General features: G+C 44.6%; 1 protein-coding gene across 1 annotated transcript in view; it reads right to left on the reverse strand.

Annotated features, from left to right (window-relative positions):
* Positions 1–10,603: 10,603 nt before the first annotated feature.
* Positions 10,604–23,995, reverse strand: part of LOC126521987 (SEC14-like protein 4) — a 46,666-nt gene continuing 33,274 nt past the window's right edge. Inside the window, exons 7-12 of the mRNA XM_050170753.2 lie at positions 22,553–22,631; positions 21,600–21,680; positions 17,954–18,040; positions 16,479–16,585; positions 12,199–12,487; positions 10,604–10,849 (exon numbers count right to left, since the gene is read on the reverse strand). Coding sequence (XP_050026710.1) covers positions 10,737–10,849; positions 12,199–12,487; positions 16,479–16,585; positions 17,954–18,040; positions 21,600–21,680; positions 22,553–22,631 — 756 coding nt within the window. The 3' untranslated portion in view covers positions 10,604–10,736. The remainder of the gene's footprint in view (positions 10,850–12,198; positions 12,488–16,478; positions 16,586–17,953; positions 18,041–21,599; positions 21,681–22,552; positions 22,632–23,995) is intronic.

Consider the following 23,995-nt stretch of genomic DNA (forward strand, 5'->3'; position numbering starts at 1 on the left):
CCCAAGGCTGTATTATATACCAAGCCTTGCGCACAGCTCTTTCGGCTATTTCCTGTTTTGAATCTCTTTCACGCTCCGACGCGGTTCTCAATGGGCCCCGAGTGAAACATGCCAAGCGACAGCCAAGCGAAGCAAGCGGTATATGCTGACGGAATTGGCGGCATGTTGCGCCATCTCTTGCCGGATTGAGTTGCTTTTTAAGCGGCAGTGTGGGGAGGGACTTCCAAGTGTTACGGGTGGCCAGGGAATGAGCTCTTTAACACGCTTTAGAAGAGCCCTGGAAGCCTCGTGCGCAAGGAATCATGACACCAGTTTGCCGAAAAGTATAGAATGCAGTCTTGCATAGAGAATCGTCGTATGAGTCAGCATAATATTAAACGCTGTTTTATTGGACGTCTAGTCACAGACTTTCCTGACATTGCAGAGCCGGAGTGGCTACACTTGCCCATAGCTTCCACTACAACCACCACCAACGATAATATTACCGTAAATGTACCCGCATGAGTGGAAGAATAAGAATTGTGAGCAGAGTGAACGAAGAAGAAAAGAGGGACATTTGCTCACGCCTGAGACTCACCTTGAAGCCTCTCATGACTTCATGGCGAGCCTCAGACTATTATAAGATGGATTTGTTCGCTGTTACTTGTAGATCCGGAATTTATACTGCTACGTTTCTTGTTGGTTTATTGCAGCTTACATTTTTGTATAAATTTATTGATTGTTCATGCTCCTTACTATTATTGTACCAACTGGGCTTTTCAATTTTGGTTTCTAATATGCACCTGCCTTCTGTAATGTGGAAATATTGGGGGCAAGATAAATTAATAAAAATATAGATAAAATAATTAAATCCTGCTTCTTTCGTCTCTTAACAGTTTTGGTGAAGGTGCGGCTTAATTGAAGTAACGATGTACTCGGAACTAATTGTTCGCCGGAGACGTCTTCTCGCCGGACTACCACCTCCGCGTGGTGACATTTCCAAGGACGGACGCACTCAGTGACCAATGCCTGCTGGTACGTGGCGCTACCACCGAGAACCTCGACTTTTCGCCGGGAAAGCAGGTGAAGATGTGGAGGAGGGGCTTAAGCATTACCAACGAGTAAGCAAGTCTAACGTCTGCGACAATATACCGATCAACTAACCAACGTTGTCTTCGCATTCACTGACACTGGCCGAATGTGGTTTGAAAATCATGAATATTAGCGACAGTGGGAACGTTTTGTCGATGAGCTAAAGAAATGCTTCCGCGATTCGGACGCGAAAAGGAAGCGTGCAAAGCACACCCCGGCACAGTGAGCACAGCTACCAGGTGATACTCGCACATCCTACACCGAGGAGATGTTGAAATTGTGCAAGCAAGTCAACGCAAGAATGACCAAGGAAGACAATGTCAGGCACCTGCTTAAGGACATGGAAGAGGATGTGTATAATATTCGGATCGGCTAGGACATTGTCACTTAAGTTTCTGACGCCATGAAGCACTGCCGTACGTTCGCGGAACTAAAGATTCATTCATTTCATTCATTTAGTGATACTGTTAGCCCATTTCCTGGCCCATTACAGGGAGGTAAATATTTGTTACAGTGCATAAAAAGTACTGTCAATCATAGCCTTAGGCATGCACATACAAAAAAACATAAAAATATGCACAACTTGCGGTTCACAACAAAACACAAATGCGGCAGTAGGAGCACAGACAGCAAAATCAGCATCTCTGAGTAGTTGAAATTCGCCACAAAAGAAATGTCGTGGTTAATTTGATAGGTCAAGGTAAAGATGTATAGATTTTTCAAATGAACTGACAGAGTCTGTTTGCATTATGTGTCGTGGCAGCGAGCTTCAGACTTCAAATGTTCGTGGGAAGAATGAGTATACTTTTTTTTTCTTTATTGCCTGACTTTGACAAAGAAAGAACAGCAATAGCAATACACAAAACAAAACATAAAAGATACAATGAACACGTCGTATTGACATAAACAGCCTGGTAGGGGGCTGGCTTCGCCACATTAAAATTCATTTAGAGCCATCAATGGCTCCACCCTTGACAGCCACTCGGGGGTATCGCCAATGGCCTTCAATATCTCAACAAACCGATGCCAATGTCTTGACCCGAGCTTGGAAAGGTGTAAGTCGTTGATTGTGACTGTACCTCAATGTTCGGGCCGAGCGCTGCCTTATGTACAGTCCAGTGTTCAAGTTTGAAAAGTTATCCCGCAAAAGATAGATGAACTAAAGTCTAGCGACTCCTCCGCTCCAACAGTTGAAGTAAATGAACTTCTGAAACATCCCCGAGACTGAATCCGTGGACTTATATCTAGAAAGAATAAATCTAGCCGCCCTTCTTTGTACTTTTTCAATCCTGACTATCTGGTTTTTCGTAAAGGGGTCCCACACGACGCAGCCATATTCCAAGATTGGTCTTACAAGTGTAACATAGGCGGTTAGTTTCGCTGTCGCGGTTGCCTGCTTTAGTTTTGGCGTAATTTCAGCGTAAAGTCCACAATTTTCTCTCGGCTTCAATACAGAAACTATGAATTGTCTATCTCAATTTAGGTTTTCACTTATCATTACGCCTAGATACTTGAAGTGGCTTACTTTCTTTTGTTTATGTCCTTGAATTTCGTAGTCAAACGGAAGAATATCTTTAAATTGGTTGGTTATTCTTATAAATGACGTTTTGCTAGGATTTATTTTCATTTTTCATATAGTGCACTAGTCATGAACATTAATTGACACCATGTTTAAGGTAACCTGATATCTGGATGTTATGTGGGAGTAAATTAGGCGATCGTCTGGGAATAACCGACCCGTAACACCCGAGGAAACTGTCTCTGCGATATCATTGATATAACAAAGAAATAAATCAGGACCGAGCACGGAGCCCTGGCAAAGACCTGAGGAACCACTAAGCTATTTGTGAGGACAGAATTTCCGTAGTACGGGTGAGTGCGTTGTATAGAGCGGAAAGAACAAGACCGAAAAAAAAAGAGAGAGAGTAGGTTCACATCTTCTTTCGCGAGAAAGAAAGAAAGAAAGAAAGAAAGAGAAATGTGCTAACGATGCAGTAAGACCTCGTATGGTCATGCCGCCTGCTTGGAAAATGCGCTATATAGAACGAACAACTCTTTAACCCAGCATCTACCACTGGCTCGAACGCTCGTGCAGTCCGCTGACAGTCACTCGACTACTAGACAAGTGTAATTCACTCTGTACGGTATGCTGTTATTACTAACCAAAACGGTTTTATTCGTGGGTGGAAATCTCGTCTAACAAACGAGGTAGTCGCGCAGTGTACCTACAAATGACAGTTTGAACGCCTGTCAAATTAAAGAACACAACAATATCCCTTACACACGCTGCTATGATCGTCATGGGTTTTCGAACTAATCATTTCTGCTAAACCACAGCTTATAACTACAGTGAGAATGATGCAGTAAGATCACATTAGTGAAACGAATCTTCAGAAATACAAATCTGATCTCCGACGCTGATTCTAGGCTCAAACACGCGCGCACAAATCGCGCTGCATGGTTGCTCCGTCCGCCTCAACGCCGCAGAACCTCAGGCCATGCTGACTTAAATCGCTTCAGTACGTCTCAAAGAACTGTTCCCCACGTAGAACATGCCTCGTCATACTGAATAGACCACGTGACGCGAGGGCAAGCATACAACCTGGCGCACTCGCACAAGCCTGCACGCCAACTGCCCATAGATGGCGCCACTGCGTACACAAGATGGCGTCGCCCGTGCAACAACAGTCTACACAAAGACATGAAAAATAACCACATTTGCTTGGGTAATTTCTCAGCGGAGATCTGTTATCTAAATAGTTACACCAACAGAGGGTTACACATGTCATTTAGTTCGTCGAACAACATTGAAGACGGATGGACGCGAGAGATAGAAGAGAAAATGTATTAAAGCAATGGCAGGGAGGGAGTTCCAGATTTAGGTTTTAATGCATTCAGTATTACATAGCGGCATGGGAAACGCACGTGACGGTGTTGCCATCCAAATGTTTTGAAAAGACCCTACGCGGCAAACGAACATATTTTACACGATATTTGACTTGACCGTGAGTTTGACCCTACGCACCAAATTTGTTTCCGCGCGTGTGCTTACGTGAACTATCCTGGTGCAAAAAGTAGGAAGTATGGTACTTAACGCCGAAAGTCACTGCAAAAGTTACTCTGAAGCACAGGGTCAAAAGATTGCGGCCTTCTCAGTATGAGGGCATTAAGATTGCATGCTAAGTCGCGTTCCAGGTTCGCTAAGAGACAACAAAATTTACTTAGGTTAATTAAAGTTTTTCAAAGCAACCGGAGTCATATATGAGCATACGCCGCAGCCAAAGCTTACTGAAATATACATTTTTAAATGGGGGCAAAATATTGGGCGGTGTCTCATATAGGGCAACATCGACGGGGAGCTTGCTACTTGGGAATAGCGGTTATTCAGGAACAGCGGCCTCGAAAATATCCTTCGGTGACGTTCGATGTATTAATGCCAGCTTGCACGGCATTTCATTTTCTCAAATTCTCAACGCTTTATTTATGCGTTTCATCATGGCCTTTTTGTCTAAGCAGCTGTTTAATACTATAGCCTAGCGTTCCCTCTCTTTTTCATCGCAGAATGGCTCAGGCTCCAGCTGTCCAGTGACGCGGCCGCTGCCCATGACTTATTGCTGTCGTACGCCTGTGAATCAACAGTCGTGGGTGCTCACGCACCCGCTATCGTCGTCGTCTGGTGGGCTGGCACATTTAAGTCAAGTCGAGGCCGTTTAAGAATGCCCAGTCTGCCAAAGTTTCCTACTGCGTGTGCACTTTCGTCAAGGGCGAAATAATCAGATTTTTTTTTCTTTCCTGAAAAGGTGCGCGACTTTAATGTATCTGCAGTTGCAGCAAAAAGAACATTGTAAATCAAACAGCTGCCACTGCTTTTCAGACATCTTCCCAAAGAGTATTTCCCGAGAAGTTTCTTTGCGAATACCTCACTTCTTTCAGCGTTTCCGGGTCGCCCCGACTGTTTGTACCATCGCGTCGTGGAGCTGCAGGCTTCTGTTATACGTTCAGGGGCCGCGAGAAACGTATACGCCCAAGCGTTAAATTACTTCACGCTACGACGACGTCATGTCCGGGCAAGCAGCACGTTGTTAAAGAATAACGTCGTGCTCGTTTTGGCATCGTGCCACACGATCTTATATTCGTTTTTTTCTTTTTGTGCAGGCGACCTTCGCAGCGTGCACGGGCGCCTGACGACTGACGACTGCGCGAGGCAGGTTCGCACTCAAGGCAAGACGTCGTTGCTCCAGTCACTGACGTCACAGCGATAGTCGTGGTCCTCTCTCGACTCGTTTGGACTCTTTCGTCGTAACGGGTTCATTGCCCACAAGTACGCACCACCACGTTTTATCTCAAAACCAACTCTCATTTCCCCATTCAAATACACGTGAAACGCAGGAATTTTTTCACGAGTACTCAACAGATTTCAATGAAATATGTTGCATTACGGACTCTAGAAAGCAGGGTTTTGACTTATTGAGTCTCAAATTATTTACAAAAATCGCTGGATATACGTGAGCATCAAAGAAATATACATATATAACAATAAACTCAAGCAAGAAGTTTACGTATTCGTGCTTCCGCGCCCAAAACAGATACCACAGTTATGTGAATTGAATCTGCTATAGAGCTTTCTCAATGGAACAAATGCGACAGTTTACAACTTACGACAAACTGTTGCAACGTTTACGAAGGTTTCGCAAAAGTTCCGCCGATAGGCTATAGCGGAGTATTTCGGAGTGGTGTACAGTGTAGAAAATGTGCCCGCTTTATGTGTCTCAAAAGGTGCAGCCCATAGAATTGTCATATCGTTGGTGCTGATTGCGGAGTTACAGGTTTGGTTGTTCAGTATTTATTTACTCGTAAACAAACACAAGCATTGGTGTACTTATTCAGAAGGACGTCCCATAGCACATGCCTGAGAGGGGTCTTCGTTTATAAAGTTTATGCTTTAGTTTTCTGAAGTTTTGCAACTTTCAACAACATTAGGGGAAAAGAATTATCGCCCCCTGCCCTCTCCCCACCAAAAAAAGGTAGATCTCAGCCTTTTCTTTTATCTGAAGTAACAACAACAACAACAACAACAACAACAACAACAACAACAACAACAACAATAATAATAATAATAATAATAGAACAACTCGCGAGTTTGGTGCAGCGGAAAACACTTTCCGCTGCGGCCTATTTAAGTAGGAGTGCTTGAGGTAAAGCACTCCTATTTAAGCACTCCTCGTAAACATCTTGTCCACACATCGGATGGCGAGCACAACTCGTTTGTAGGACCGACCCTTACAAGCCAGTACGTTCCTCTTTTCCGCACTTGCAGTGAGTTTACAGCGTCCCCCGGGAGCTAGGCAAGCACGTTGAGGGCGTCACCAATCGGTTGAGCCTTCGTGTAGGATTCACCAATAGCTTTTTGCTTAAGAAAAGGTGGAAGCTTGGGCGAGTTGGCGATTCAATATCGCCATGTTTGCACTGCGCAAAAGGCGAGGACTGAAGGAAGAACGCAGCACAGGCGCTGACTTCAACTGATCTTTATTTGCGGAACCGCCAGAACTATATGCATGAGCAAAAGTAATGAAAAAGCAACTTTTGCATTAAGTCACACGTGAACCCCTATTGCATCACAGCCAGATACTTGATTTCGTTTTTTGTGAGGGCAATAGACGGCATGCTGATCCAAAGGTCGCCCAGCCGCTGTATCTTGTCAGCCTCTATGATTTCGCGTGTAAGCTGTTCTCGGTGTTTGGAAATTGTGACGCAGTTTTCAAATACAAGGTCACAGTGGTAGTCTCTGCAGTGAATGCCAAGATGACCTTGCACGGTGGTGTAAACATTGTAAAAATGCCCTTTCAATGGCTCATTTAAACATCTGCCTGTTTGGCCAACGTATTTCTTTCCTCAAGTCAAGGGAATCATGTAAACCACATCCAGAGCGCATGCTTCAAACCGCTTCCTATGGTTAGTATTGCAAATATTTCGTCATGTGGCATGAACATTCACACGCTTACAGAGCATTGATAATTTTTCAGGGGCAGAGAAAACAAACCGAAACAGCAGAAGCGTAGATGATTGTATTGACAACTACGGGCTCAGTTGCACTCCAGAATGCTTCTGCTGTTTCGGTAAGCGGCTTCCTCGAGCTGCTTGGATTATATTTAAAGTCAACGTTTGCATCAAGGCATGCAAATATTTACATTTAAAAAAGCAGTGTGTGCATTGGTTCATGCATAGCATCAATCTTAAGCGACATTTTTATCACTTGCCATGACCGACTTATTGCTAGCTGCATTCATTGACAACACCCTGGTTGCAAAAGATTTCCGTTTTGTGGTTGACTTCTTGTTACTTTTTGCGTGTGAAGGACAATGTTTTGAGCCTGCTGTTTCCGATGCACTTTGCCTATTCAACGAGTGTTTGTCGCCACTTGTCCCGACGCGCGAACAACCGGTAGTTGACTCGTTAAGGTTTTTAGATTTGCGACTTAGTATCTGTAGAGATCACTTGTGCTGGATGTACGAGCCCAGAGGGAACAAGCCACTTTTGTCTTATCTCTCGGCCCATTCTAAGCTGGTTAAACGGGGCATTGTAAATATTTGCTTCACAAATGTCCTAAACAAGTCTTGCTTCCACTCTTTAACGCGCAGTCTCCAAGCGCAGGCCTCCCGCTTAACATATGCTGGGCACCCCGAGCTTTTGTTAGTTTCTGTCGCAGAAAAGATAATAAAGAAAATCGAGCTGGGAGACAAAGCACCAGCTCACAGCGCTGCCAGCGACAATAAGCCAGTCACGTTGCTCCCTTACTTGCACGAGATTTCGCACAGCTTGAAGAAGATAAGCAGTAAAGTAGATGTTAAAGTTGTTTTCTTCTGCCCCGAAAAAATTGTCAGTACTCTGTAGGCGTGTGAGTGCTCATGCCACACGACGAAATATTTGCAATACTAACCATAGGAAGCGGTTTGGAGCACGCGCCCTGGGTGTGGTTTACATAATTCATTTGACAAGCGGAAAGAAATACGTTGGCCAAACAGGCAGATGTTTAAATGAGCGATTGAAAGAGTATTTTTACAGTGACTATACCGCCGTGCAAGGTCATCTTGGCATTCATTGCAGAGACTGCCACTGTGACCTTGTATTTGAAAACTGCGTCATAATTTCCAAACACCGAGAACAGCTTACACGTGAAATCATAGAGGCTGACAAGATACAGCGACTGGGCGACCTTTGCATCAGCATGCCGTCTTTTACCCTCACAAAAAACGAAATCAAGTATCTGGCTGTGATGCAATAGGGGTTCACGTGTGACTTAATGCAAAAGTTGTTTTTTCATTACTTTTGCTCATGTGTATATAGTTTTGGCGATTTCGCAAATAAAGATCAGTCGAAGTCAGCGCCTGTGTTGTGTCCTTCCTTAAGTCCTCGTCTTTTGCGCTGTGCAAACATGTCGTTTTTGCTTAAGATTGAGGCAGCCCAGTTCGCCTGTGTGTAGCAAGCACAGAACACCTGATGACACGTGTTGTGTAGTAAGTGACCTTGAAGTGGGAAAAAGAAAATATAAGTTCAGTACTGTAACTGTCTCTCGCTTAGGAGGTCACCTCAACAGTATTGCACGGGGAAGGGGTAAGGGGAATGAAAGAGTGAAGAGAAACAAAGATGAAGGAGGACAAGCGTAAGGCCGTGAAAAAGAAAACGTGAAACGGGGCTTATGGCCGCGTATAAAGGTTGGAGGATTCTAAGAACTCAATTAGAGCAGCAAAGACTCTTTTGAGTAAACATAAGAAAAAACCCTAGGAAAAAGAAAATCATCAGGACGGGCTGTGGGGAGTCCTAGGCGTCGGTACGAAGCGATTAGTGTTTCCCGAGCTGGCCTGTAAGCCGCGCAGTCGAGGAGGACGTGTGCGAGTGTTTCATCAACTCCAGCAGTGCAATTCTGGCAGACGGAACTGACAGTGCCTGAATGGCGAGAGATCCGCTCAGCAGTTTCGAAACAGCCAATGCGGAGACGGAGTATTAGAGCCCTATCGGCCCTTGAGAGCCCCAGTTTTGGTAGCGGCCGGGGTGGAACGCCGGCGGCAACCCGATTGTTAGGGGGTTTATTTCTGACTGCATGCCATACTAGTTGGCGTGCCGTGTCAAACAGGCAGACGAAGTTGGTATAAGGCGTGATTTGAGAGTGTGACTCTTTGGCGAGGTGATCAGCTCGTTCATTACCGTCGATTCCGACGTGCGAAGGAACCCATTGGAGAATCAGATCACAGCCCGTTTGTTGTGCGTAGTCAAACTTCAAAGAAAGTCGCTGCACGATGAGGGGACCTCGCTCCCCTTTGGCGAGCGGACACGTGTTGCGTCACCGCCGCCTCTACACCCACGCTTGGTTAGCAGACAAGAATTCACTTAGTATACAGAAAAAAGAAAAATACAGCGTAGTGATTGCCCATAGGGCCCTCGTACTGAAGGGAAGACACAGTTGGTGCCACGAAGGCCATGCTGTTATGCTTACGTGAGTCAGTGCTTATAGACATCTTTTGACATTATGTCATCTCGGCTGGTTTGCTAATTGTTTTCTTTATCGTCCTCTTCGGGTTAATTCAGTCAATCCACTTTAAGAAACAACCCATGCACATAGCAAAACTGTTATCAACTGCTTTTATTAAACTCCTTCTTTTGCTTTTGTTCAACCTCGCAGACGCAGGCATTTAACCTTTGCAAGATCAATCCAGAAACAACTACCAAACGAAAAAAGAAGCTTTTAAAGTTTTCTGTGGCTTGAGACTCCACTCATATAGCACAATATATGCATGACTGAATAATTTTGTTACAGACGTTTTCTGATAAAATTAACATGAATTTATGCCATTATATGATCATCGCCGACGAAAAGCACTGGTAATTTACATTAAAAACGACTCTTGATGTAGCCGCGGTCCGTGAACTTGGGCACGCAGATTTATTCCATTTCTTAATATACCAGTCGCTATCTCTGCAGCCAACTACAGCTCACGTCTTCCCTCTACAGTTCCACATTTTGCGGCATAAATGGAACACAGCGCGTTAGCGTACACCCAGTTGCATTTCCGAAGCACAGAAGCAGGGCACGAGTAATGGTTTCCTATCCATGCAGTTTCACGGAGGCAACGTGCAGCACGCCGCCTAAAGCGCCATCTCGTTCCTCCAGAGTAAACTTCTCCGCGAAAAAGGTCTATACTCCCCCCCCCCCCCTCCCATGGCCTTGGCCCACCATGTGTGTTGTGTAAAAGACGTCACTCCCTAAGTCCTGTGAAGTAGACCACAGCTTCGGCGCCTCTAAACTGGCTTTTCATTCCGCGATAGGATAATTTGATATTGTTAGTTCGAAAGTCACTGTGACAAGGTGCCGCGTGACAGGCCACCTGGATGTAATAGTAGCGACCGCAGGTTTTAGCAAGCTTTGCAAGGGATACGATCTGTGAAGGACATCGTCGTGGCCTCTATACCAACATTTCTTTTGTGACAGTCGTAATAACGTAACAAAAGGTTCGAAATAACAGGCCATGAAAAAAAATTGAGCCTCTCATATTTATTGCAATTTCAATAAAAACGCGCTCTGTTAAAACAACGAGACCAGAAGTTCGCTCGCGAGCAAGCGTGGTCGGAAGCTTCTGTACAAGGCCTGACTTTGAGGCAGGCCACTCTGTTCAGCACCTAGCAATTTCCTCGGGGCTGGATATGGATTCGTGATGTACCCGTATGACGTAGGAAAGCTGCTTCCCGTTGAACCAGCTAAAGCTGTTGTCGAACGTGAATGTGTCTGCAAGACAAACAAGACAAGAACCCGTATGCGTTATATGTGCGACAGATGTACCCAACAGCGGGACAAGAAGACAGATTATTGGAAAGAGTAGGATCAACTTAATGCAAGAAACTACTAAATATTCTGGGATTTTGAGTGCGATAAGCACGATGTGATTATGAGGCGCGCTGTAGTGGGAGAGCCCGGATTAATGTCGACCAATGTGTATGGTACACGAGCGTTTTTGAATTTCGCTGTCATCGAAGTGCGGCTGCCGCTGCCGGCAATCGAACCTGCGACTTCGTGCTTAGCAGCGCAACGTCATAATTGCTTTGCTAAAGCCACCGCAGCGGGCAGGAACAAACTACAGACACTGCTATAGTTATAGACCAGCTGTAAGGTTGTGGCCCGGTTTACAATTCATTCAAATCCTAAATTTCAGCATAGTGTTCACAAACTCACCACTATAATCGCACTGTTCTGAAACATGGAAGAAAGTGTTTCCCGACAAGCAATTTACTGACAAGCAGGCAATACTTTCATCTTGAACTCGTAGTTCACAACATCGATCTTGTCTACACTTTGCTGGGCGAGGTATGCTTCAATAATGGTGCACTCGAAGCAACCACAATATGATAGGAGAGCAAAGTACCGAAATTTCTATCCGTTTTATTTTCTCGGTGCTTATTCTTTTTATTATGCGTATATGCATTTTGTGTTACCGCTTTAGTTATTACTACATTTCAATTTTCTTCTTCGAAGAAATATTGAACAACTTTATTGTGTGTCATTGAGCACGAAGGTATAGAGGATAAAACCGGAAATTTTCAGTTAATTTTACATTTCGCAAAATACGTGAATGCTGTTAACATATTGTGTGATGAGGAGAGAAGAGAGACTAAACATACCTCCGAAAGCAAGCTTCGTTAAAGAGTTGCGTTAACGTTAACGAGTCTCCACCTGTCTTTAACCAGCCCAATCTGCTTTCTCTGAGCGTCCGTCACCACGTTACGGATTTCTAAAGTGAAACCCCAAGTGCTTGAGATACACCATACAATATTTATTGTGCGGGTTTTGTGGACTTATGTATTTGATCACACTTTTCTTTTCATCCAACTTTTCTGATCATTGTGCGAAATCTCCCCATCCATCAGAAACAGCACAGTGTGACTAGGTAGGGACTGTATGCCTTAGACGCAACCTGGCGCCTGACGGGAGTGCAGGCCCCTGTCCTGCATGAAAGCAACCCGCTCTTGCAATTACTCTAATAAGACGTGCTCTAGCTAGTTTGCCATAACGAAAATGGCAGAAAGTACAGAGTGGGGGAGAGCAAGAAAGAAAGTTAAAAAAAAAACGGGTGCGCGTACATGTTCCGGGCTCTTCGCAGTGCATCTGCCCGCACTCCGGGTCCCGGTCGCAGGCGATCCTCCTCGGCGCGAGCAGCTGGACGCGGTCTTGACCGCTGACCCTCCACAGGGCGAAGGCCACGTCCTTCGCCTGCAACCGCCAGTGGAGATTGGCACCCGCCGCCTCGACCTGGACGGGTACCTCGAGGCACCGACCTCGCTCCACAAAGCAGCTGACCGCCTCGGGATCGGTGGCCAACGCGCCACCACCTCGGCTTACGGCGGCTGGAAGCTCTCCTCCGGGGCCAATCTGCAAAGTACGAGAGACGCCGAGTATTCGTGAGGCATTGCTTTCCAATTCAGGAACGCGAACCTGGGCGATCGCGTGGTTTGTGCGGTTCTCAAATGGCAGTCCGCAGACTCACGGGTACGCGTGACGGCATTTATAATGTGACAACTATCGTTTTGATTGAAGCCCCACCATTTATCCTATAGGATACAGGGCAGTGTTTAACCACATGCACATTTTATTTCGTGAGCATATGGTTAAAGAACTACGTCTTTGACAGGATTGTCTAAAGCTTCGCATCTACAGTTTCGGGACACAAAGCACTAGAAATGTGAGGAAAATTAAGGGTAAATGATCGTTTATAGCAATGATAGACGTCCGATTCATGATCAGAGTAGGACGCGACTTGCATCCGCTCATTATCATAATGCATGACGGGGCGAAGAGCCTATCTAAGAACACCAGTATTGAGTGCCAATATTTACCAAGCTGCTCATTCGTTAGAGTAGTCTGTGAACACCAGCGCGGAAGCACCGTGGAAGTTACAGCAGGCTGCTTCTCGCTTGCTAACATTTATTAGGAATGAGAATGTTTCTATATTGAATTCCAGGTGTCACAATAATATCAAAGCCTAAGAATTTTCTATGCAGCCCTGTACAATGTAACGAAAGCTTTCAATCGTTTCACGAACTACATAATTTGAGTGTTGTAAAAAGCTTGTAAGGTATTGTACGATGCTAAAAAGTCCGTGGTGAGTGCATGGGGTACCGAGTAGATGAAAGTGCTGAGCGGTCCTCCATATATATTGCGACATTACCGTGATGTCACGAAAAATGCCACCTTTCTTCAACTTGCCTTTTCCCTTGGCACTGATATTCATAGGCTTGCAGTTTAGTTTTGGGCAATGATTGTCAAAGCTTTGTAATGAAATTTCCGCAAATCTCGCCATGGTGGTGCCTTCGTGACAAATTTAGCTATAACAGGAGCAACGTTTAGATCCATGGTGATGGTTGCCATCCCCTTGCCGGATGAAGCTCGCATGGTCACTTCCTTACGGAACGGCTGCGACTGTGTTCAGCGGCTTTAAATTTTGCTTTGTTTCTGGATACGACATCAGATATGTTGGGCATGATGCCACGTCCTATTCTCTTGCTCGCACCATGCCTTCTTGAAACTCTTTTCCATATAATCACTTTCGGAACAAATGTGGCACGAAAGCGCATGTTTGGACTCTTTCATGTATTGCTTTAATGACAATGTCGTACCTAATTATTCATCGTCTGAAAACGACAGTGTATTTCATTGTCATAACTAATGTTAGCTGCCAAACAGCCCGAAACGAACAATGTGTTCCTTGTAGGGCAAACGATTCATTCTATTATGGATATGCTCACTACCTATGAGCACCTCTGGCCACCATTTATGAGAACCTCCTGATTTACTTTTTCTCTAGAAAATTTCCTTTAACTCCTGGGTGGTACGCTGTATGTTGAGGGGTCGTGTTTATCTTCAGGAGTGGGTTTCCCATCAATGGTGTTTCAGAATTATTACTTATGACATTGGAGAGTTAACATTAGATCGCTACGCGTACAACAAGATAGTCGTTGCGGCATGCTGCATACAGTGGCTGCTGCCGATAATGGTTCCAACCCGACCTGTGCCTTTCACAGGCCACATGATTTCGACAGGCGTGATAACATGCATATACATTGCGTTCATTTGAATGTTATTCACGTGAATCGCAATTTGTTTCAAGTTCAGCCGATCAGTATGGGCCTATTCGTAGTGCTGACGACGACTTGGACCATGTGATTTGCATTTGGAGACGTTTTACAACCTCAGCAGCTGTCTTAACGAACACTTTAAGCACGAGTGACGACATATGTCTTGAGCTGTCGGACGTCTTTGGATAGTGGAGGTGTCGTGCCTCTGCCTTGCGCTCTACTAAAGCGTTTCTAGAATTTCTGCGGGATACAGTCCTGAGTAGAACTGTGTATCTTAGCTTCAATTGGCGTGGTAGTGCGTTTCGCTTGTGGGTCTGTGCGCGTGTGTATTTTCTTTTCTATCATTTCTTATTTTTATACCTCATCATATATTACACCTGGAGTAGCTTGCAAATAAGCTAAGCCTCCAATTAGCACTAATCTTTCTTTGTTTGTCTCTCTCTCTCTAAGGCGAGAATGATCTTCGTTGTTCTGGTGATAACGTCAAAGCTTGCGGCTTTTATCCAGCTAACTCTGGTCAGAGACAGTAGCGAGAAAGTCCTTTTCCGCTCGTATTCCACCACTATGCAAAATATCGCAAAAGTGCACATGTTCAGTGCACCCGTTCAGACAAGCAATCAGGAAATAAAATAAAAGAGAAAGAAGGAAAGAAGAAGTGTATATGTTATATCCCTGAACTCCGCGATCATTGAAAAAAAGTCGCGAATAACTAGGATTTTCCTTGGATCTTCCTTGGATCTTCCTTGAATAATTCCATCATGTGATGGAATTATTCACCACTTTCGGAACACTATTTCGTGCACCTACAGGAAAGATTGCTAAGTGTCGTCAAATGTGCGCTGCATGACAAGTCTGAGGGTTATCGAGGTTTATCGTTGCAAAGCTCAGCTATGACAGAGACCATGGTTAAAGGTAAAGAGTTGATTTTGAATAGTTTTCTTGTAGCGTGCATTGAAAGCTGACTGCATAGGCGTTTCCGTACTCTGTTTTGATCTAAATGGGGCCGGCGCAACCAGGAATGTGACGTGCGGCCTCAACCTCCTGCTAAGCAATTGCAGCCCCAGGTTGCCATAGCCGGAAATACAAAGGAAAAAAAAAACGTGATTCACTGTCAAGAATAGTAGGAGGGCGCATGTCACAACACGACCAACTCGTATACATAAAAGTAAAAACACGTTTCTGCAAACGCTATAGATGTCAACGTGACAGAACAGCTCAATGTATATAGCTAAGCTATAAAGCTTGTTGTAGGAAGCCTGTCACTCATGTCCGTTCAAAGCGCATACACTAACTTACGAGTTTCGCCCTTTCCCCCACCCCCAGTGTAGGGTAGCAAACCGGATGCTGTTCTGGTTGACCTCCCTGCCTTTCCTACCCTTGTTCTCTCTCTCTCTATCTCTCTCTCTCTCGCTCTCTCTCTCTCTCTCTCGCCACTCGGGGATTCGAATCCATGGACTGCAATGCGGGACGTGGTTATGGAGAACTGAACGGTGTACTGCGGACGCGTCCGCAAATGAGTTCCACCTCGTTTCGATTCTCGTTATTGTGAAGGTACGCGCGAATTAGGAAATAACTCTGCCCTTACAAAGTGTACGTATCTGTGGCTGTATTGCATCTACTGCGGCAGAAGGTGTGGCGCTTTTTTGCGTTGTCTCCAGCTTTGTATATTTGTCTTCCATGAGAAGCGAACTTTGGCCACCGCAGGTCGGTTTCCTCCGGCGAATATAATTACGAAGGCAGCTCGTTTTACACAATTTCGAAGTTCTAGAACCTCTACCGCAAGTTCCACGCACGTAAAAATTTCGTTTATTAGCAAGGGTAGAAACTGCGAAACACGTAAGGTACTTCAATTTGATACTAAAGTCGGGGAGGTCTCGAAAGGCCGGACCTGGCGTCATCGATATTACCGTGACGTCATGACAGAGAGCGAAAAAATATATTGGTATCGTGACGGTGTTCAAAAAGAAAAACAAGGAAAAGAAAAGGAAATAAGAATACTGCGCACGGGGGGGGGGGGAGGGGGGGGGAGGGGAGTGGCAGTCGCAGTGGTCGCGTCAGCGGAGTGAACCATGCATTATGACGTCATGACGCACCAACCGCCTTTATGCCAAAGCCGAATCTGGTTGTTCGGAGCAGGTACAGTAAATTATTCAGGGTACCGGGACGCTTTGCAGTATTTCTTTTGCTAGCGTTTAGAGGGCTCGAATCTTTGTGCAACGCCAAAGAAAGGACAAGTGAGGAAAGTCTTGTCAGTTCTCGTTTAAAGCCAAACCTGTATAGTGACGTACCGCGTGCGTGCAGCGAGCGCCTCCCTCGGGGTGCACGATGGTGCCTCCCCACTGGGCCGGCAAGTGGCTGGGATCCACGTACTCCAGCAGAATCGGTAGCCAACCATCTGCGAACAAGAGCGCGCGCGAGCAATTGGATCAGGTAGTTTTACGACACGTGTCGACACTGTCATATCTGGCAACCTGTCACCTTTAAGATTCGTGAAAATCTCGCACGCACGACCGTCCGGGGAGCGAGGGGAGTGGGGAGGGTGGTGGTGGAGAGAGGGGTGGAAGGCAATTACAAATTTCTTTTGTTTCTTTGCTTTGGGCGCGCACCTTCCGTGGATGCACATGCATTTTCTTAACGATTCTATATATTTGGAAGCGGCACACAAGCCGCAGAATTTAGGACGAGCGGACACTGACAAACAGCTTATTGTTTTTGAGATGACAGTGACTTCTTGCAGAGATTTTGACTTTGCCGAATGTGCCTGCCATATGAACTTGTCTGAACAAACTGCTCTAAGGAAGTGTTCCCCTGGTATCCATTCACCATCTGTAAGTTTCCGAAAATATATCTTCGGAGAGCGACGAGCGAAGCTTTTTCGCGAACACAAATAATTTTCGCAAAATTTGACGCAGCATTCGTAAAATTGTAGAACGAGCCCAAATTCGTAAACATTACGAAAAAATCTGGAGAGTTGGTAGGTATGATGCTATGCATCGTCTCAGTGCCGTTCATGGCCTTCCGGAAGGACTTCATTTACCCAAATGGTGATCAAATAAAGGAAGTATGTGACGTAAGGCTACTGGTTTAACGAAGACGGAGGGAAATACATTCGAAAGCTCTGTCAACTGGAGGGATTTATTGCGACCACACCAATTAACACCAATAACAATAATTACATAAATGCGCAATCTCACTAACAAAGACGACGAGAATGACACGAAGAATATATATAAGAAAGATATTTTCGGCTTCACCCTTTCCTCATGTCTTACCCATCCTTATCCGACTTTTTCACTCTAATTGTGCAGTCACGTGATAATACCTAACGCTATTTATTTTGTCTCTTACTTCTCTATCTGTAATAAGGCCTAATTCAGCTGCATGTCAGATGTTAAGACGGCGTGCGCCTACTTGCTGTCTTCCCGTATTCTTCCGTCCATCTCGGAGGAAATGCTTTTTGGGCGGATGTTATTTGCCTCATTAACAGCGACCACATGCTGGCGGTCTCGGATAGTGCGCCCCATCTCGCTGGTTAAACAGCTGAATATTTGCCAGTTAGGTCAGCCTCGCGCCCAGTGAGCTGATAATTTCAAGGGCGACTGGCCAATTACGGAGGTCGCAAAAATGCCGGAAAGCATAATGGGTCTAGGGTGCGAAAATATACATATACATATTATAGACATATGGATATAGATGTACAGAGCTATGGTCCGTGAACGTTTGTCCACGAGTGTCTGCAAGAGCTTCGGCCGGCATTACTCACCGCGTGAGAAGATTTTAATCTTTCCCGCTGTTCTTTCGCTCAGGAACGGCCGGATAAGTTTCCAGAACACTGGGAAGAAACTCGGTGCTGCAAGAGGCGAACATAAACATGGATAAATATAAGGATATAATTATGTAGGCACCGTGCGCCATTCTGGAGGTTCAAAACAGGATGACGCTGCAATCAGCCTGCAAGGCTGGCTTCAAGGTCGGCCTTGATAGTCTAGAACTTGAAAGCACGAACGTAAAGCATCGCGCAGATGTTCTATCTCCTCGCAGACCTCTCAAACTTGGAATTTGAAAAACACTAACGTGGAAAGAAACAAAAAACTAACATTTCTTGAAGAATGCTAAAAATGATTTGATTAATAAATATGTTTACTGTTCATTAAGCATTCGCAGGCTTGATTCTGTAGGAATGATGTAATAGGCACTCTGCTCTGCAGAGTAGCCGCAACAATTATATATGTGCCGCAGAAAAGCAGCATTGTTTATCAAGTTTAATAACACAATATTCACGTAACGACTGTGGAAGATTCAGTTTCTGTTATACATTACCTCTATCAGCTGATGTCATCACAGCACAGGTATACGCCCGTGTAATCAATGGGTCAAAAAAGAAAAAAAAACAATTCCCTTAAATAAAGCACTCATGCCACTGTATTTGTCATTTCTTTTGTAAATTGTTCTTACCAATGTCATGTAGATTTCCTAGGAAACTACTGTTATTTTGGTCCGCTCCTTAGTTCTCTCGGCACCACCTAAGTTCTCCCTTCATATTCTCTCTCTGTGTCCCTTTTGCAATGTTTTCAAGCGAACATTATGGCCTGTCTGCCTATTATTTCCTGCCTGCCTAGAAGGCACTAATGCTTGGTGGCAGGAACTGCCACCTGCCATGTAGCGACTTCCTGCCGATTCAACGACTGCCTAACGCCTACCTAACGTCTACCTAACGTCTACCTAACGTCTACCTAACGTGTATACCTAACGTCTACTATAATGACTGTCTAATGACAGCCGAGCGATTGCCTTGCTACCGAAATACTGAGGGCAACGACTGTCTGGCACTGCCTGACACCTACTTTTGCATACAGCATAACGCTCCTCATAAGCTTCACGCGTGATTGTGTTTCACTACGCTATTCGCTTGAGTTTAGCTCAACGTGGCTCCGTGATTTCGATGGTACGACAAAGGCGAGGAAACAGGATGAAAGGTAGTAAAGGAGGAAGTGGAGAAGCCAGTCTGGTCGTGATGATGCATACTTAAAAGGAAGAGGTCCGGACGCCGTCCAAAATGGTTTAATATATATTTACGTTTCCGTTTCCCCACGGGAGCCTTGTTCACAATGAAACAAGCGGTAGAGATGGTGCGCCTGTTATGTGCGGCTCGAAACATGAAGAATGCATGGACGGCAGATTGCCTTCGTTGCGATTAAGAGTGTGCGCCGTGGTTTCGATGATTAGGGACTCAAGATAGAGACGCGTAGAATGATTTTGTTCCTTGTCGAAGCACGCGAGATTTTCCCCAGTTAATCGTACGTGACACGGTTGCGCAGTGTTCGGCCAGGGCATCCGACGCAATGTGTCGTTTCTGGACGTCATTCATGTGCTGTTTAAGCCTTACTGTTTTGAAGTTTCCGGTTTCTTCGACGTAGACGTATAGCGACAGTCTGCACAGGGAATGACGTACACCACGCCTGGGAACTTGTCCTTTTCCAAAGGGTCTTTGACATCCTCGAGCTCGTGTCTAAGTTTCCGGGAGGGAACGCGCTCAGCCTGCACGTCATACTAGCGCAGAACGCGTGCAAGGGTCTCGCTTATGCCGGGGACGTACGGAATCGAAGCCCGTTTTTTGGGGGGTCCAAGGTGGGTGGGTACTGCAGGAGCCAGCTGGCGCCCTGCTGAGTCAATGAAGTACTCAGGGTATCCACAAGCCGTCAATTTTGGTCGGTGTCCGGACCTCTTCCTTCTAATTACAGGTAATAAAGGGCATCTGGCTAGGCGACCCCATGTTTGGTGGCAAAAAAGTAGATATAATAAACACGCACACATTTGTAAGACTACGCACGTTGCTTTCCGAGTGCGGTGGAGCTTGATCAGCGCTTTTGTTTTGCTGGATCAGGCCGCTGGGGCGTTCCGCACAATAACAAAGGGCTCTGCTCGATGCAACGAAAAGAAAAATCGATTCAAGCCTCGCGCTTGCCTCGAAACCACGACACGTAATTAACAGCTGTCGTAGTGTCTGTTCGGTTGGAGCACGGGCAGCGAATTAATTTATTTTTTATACACATACCTCACAGGCTCCAACTTGAGTATTGCGTGAGGGGGGTAAGAGAAAAAACATGTCGAAAACAGGAGCAAAAAACATAGCTAACAACAAATCAAACAATTGAAAAAAAAAAAGGAAGTTGAATCGAAAGACGCCGAACAACATCAAGCAAACGAAGAACAACAACACTCTGGACAATCAGAAACGCGCATGGCTCATCGAATTCCTGCAAAGAACTACAAATGCATGTATATTTATAAACTGCTTGCAAGGATAGAGAATGACAGTCAGGTCACATGGTACAAATGAAACGTGTGCGCATGACTACGGAATAAATTTTTTTAATGTTTCTCTAAACGTGTCCAGATTATTAATTTCAACAATGTGGCTTGGAAGATCGTTCCAAGCTGCTATTGCCAGAGGTAATGCAGATTTGTTAAATGCATTTGTGTGGCCGAAAACACGTGTGAAACTGTGTGCGTTATATAAGCGGCGAGATGTGCGAAATGGGCGGGAAAGGGGTAATGTAGTTATGTGTTGACTGTGAGTGATTTTGTGCAGTAAGCAAAGCAAAGCTATCGTCCTTCTAGATTCAAGAGATGGGAGTGAGAGAGATTTATTTATAGCAGTTACGCTAGAATGCGTACTGTAATCTTTCGCGATGAAACGCGCGGCACGGTTTTGAACAGATTCGAGAGAATTTATTAAATATTCCTGATGTGGCGACCAGATGGCGGAAGCGAATTCGAGCTGAGGACGAACAAAGATTCTGTACGCTATTTCACGAGTGGCTGAAGGGGCTTCACGTAGGTTTCGTTTTAGGTAACCAAGTGTGCTAGATGCTTTTGCTGTAACATGTTTTATATGCGCCTTCCATGATAAGTTTGTTGTAATATGAATACCGAGATATTTGTACAAGGGGGTGACAGTGACAGCACTGTTGTTAAGCGAGTAAGTGTAAAGAGAGTTGGTTTTCTTTCGGCTGACAGTCATTAATTTGCATTTTTCTGTATTTAGTGACATTTGCCATAGCTTGCACCAGCTTGTAATCTTATCTAGATCTTTTTGAAGAGCGATGTGATCGTCGGATGTCTTAATTTGGCGATAAACTACGCAATCGTCAGCAAATACTCTGATTGGTGATGTTATGTTCGATGGCAAGTCATTTATGTAGATGGGAAACAATAGCGGACCCAGCACGCTACCTTGAGGTACACCAGATGACACATCGGCCAAGGAAGAAGAATGATTGTCAGTAAACGTAAACTGTTTGCGGGATGTGAGGAAGTTCCTTATCCACGATATTGTAAGGCTGTCTAAATGTAATGATGACAATTTGGCTATTAATCTAGAGACGCCGTAATTAAAGACAACTTACTGTTGACGAGGAGGCCAAGCTTGAGTGTCTCGGGATAGTTGTTCTCGTAGAGACTGACCAGTGCTCGAATGTAGTCCACGACTGCGAGGGACGATACGTAATGCATACGGTCAGTCAGTGGCCACAATACTGTTGTGTTCTCGCACGCAGCTTTCCTATATAGTAGTGCTGGTGCTATATATATATATATATATATATATATATATATATATATATAGTGGTGTTTCTTTTTAGCCGCTCAAAACTTAAAAAAAAAATTGCCTGTGGCAGATTGCACAATGTTAACAACTCGAGCTACGTTACGTGATGAGGCAGCCATTACTTTTACGAGAAACCAATAAGCTATATTAAATAATTACCAATACTATATTATAAAGCTTTTTAAATAATTACTTTAAGGGACGTATTTCGGTGTACGAATTGTAGACGCTAAGTTCGCAAAGCGTATCCACTTGGAACGAATTCTCGGCATTGAACCAGATTCGATATAATCATTTTCGAAGTGTACGACGATATACATTGGCGTTCGAGTTAATTTTGTTCTTTAATGCATGAAATAAAGCTTTTTTTTTTATATCGTTAGAATAGCAGTGAATTTTTATCCCTAGTTTGAAGGCATATATCTCGATACCGGTGCCATCCTCAATATTCGTTTCACTTCGATATGCCCTGGAAACCCACTAGCTACGATTCGTAGATTGAAATATGTGCCATCAATTAATTAACGAAAAAGGTTATTAGTGTAGTTGCGTTAATTATTCAACTAAGCATTTTGATTTCTCATAGCGGTAATGATCGCCTAATTGAGTAATCTAGCTCAAGGGTTAGAATTTTGGTACTGCCACAGTCAGTTTTTTTAAATTTTGTGCAGCTCAAAAAAAGCACCGTATATATATTTTTGCATTGAGTAAGACGATGTTAGATATATGTCGACGTTAGCACAGTCAACCTACCTTGCCAAGAGTAGACCTGCTTGAGGCTGAAGTTTTCCCAGTCAAAGAAGAATACAGACTTGTCGATAAGCTTTCCCAGCTGCATGTGGCAAGCAAATAGTGAGTGGACAGATAGTGAAGACAATATAGAGAAAATTACAGTTGCTGTTCACTGTTATTACCATCCTATTACGTATTCATTAGGGGACGAATGGTCCTCCAAACGATATTCAATTACCCCTGTAATACGCTAGCTGACTATATTCTACGCCTGTATACGATATTCATGAGGAATGTAGCGGTATAATTACTGCGTCAGAAAGGCCAGTAATTAGTAAAGGCCAAGCTGAGTGAGCCTTCTTTATATACTTTATTTAGTATGTGCATAAAAGCGTTGGACGCTATGGGTGATGCTGGCTAATTCTTCTCACTTAGTCAAATATTACATATGAAATAGCTCAAACCGACGAACGAAAATCAAGAAAAAGAAAACAATAGTAGTAGAAAAAGTAAGTAAAGTTCGGGCCGTGCACACACAGAGTTCAAAGTAAGCGCATTGTATGGAACAGCAAATACAAATAGCACAGCAGTTAATGACAGTTTGTGAAAGCAGGAATAAAATAACGGTTAAGCACAATCACTTCGAGCAAGCATGCATTGCAGCACATACTAGTGCGTATTTAAATAGTTCGGTCCGTGTATATATATATATATATATATATATATATATATAATATGCAAAACTGCAAAAAATATTGTTTCGGCTAAACTGGTTATATATGAAAGGATACATTGAAGGAGCCCTAGCAATACGTTAGGGCTGGTAATTGCCTATATTTTTTTTTAAAGAAAAGACTTCAAATATGTCATAAGCAAGCGATGCAGACATCTCGTGCTTAACGGATGTGATGGAAATCTCCGACCATCGCCTCTGAGATGTTCAGCGCGTCGCGGTGATCACCCGATCTCGGAAGTCATGCCTCCACGCGCGGTGCTGGTTCAACGTGCGGTTTTGCGTGATTTGTGGCGGTCGCTAACGATGATATTTTGTTAGCCCATGTTTTCTTACGTTTATGAGTTTCCATATCAAAAACGTGTTTTTGCGAGTTTTTCGTGACACGTCCACTCATTTTTCAAACATAAGTCTTTTTCACGGGAAGGGCTTCCTTGCGGCGTACACCACCTGGAACTATAGGCGTTTTACGCGTTCCAAAAAAAGTCACAGGCCTGTAGGTCGCCTGCAGCACAGTCGCAGCGTAAGCTGAAGGAACGGCTCCGTGGGAGCCCCATTTTCAGCTGCACTCACTACAGGGTCTTTGCGGCGAAGTCTCCTTGCGTCGTCTTCGTGAGAACGGTCTTAACTGTACACCCGGCGTCGACGGCGAGCTGCGGTGTGTGATGCTCTTTGCACTGCGGTCTGCTGAGCCTGACGTTACGCGGATGTAGCCACGCGCGTTCTACGAT

Source organism: Dermacentor andersoni, chromosome 6 (genome assembly GCF_023375885.2).
Source record: "Dermacentor andersoni chromosome 6, qqDerAnde1_hic_scaffold, whole genome shotgun sequence".
Taxonomy (NCBI): domain Eukaryota; kingdom Metazoa; phylum Arthropoda; class Arachnida; order Ixodida; family Ixodidae; genus Dermacentor; species Dermacentor andersoni.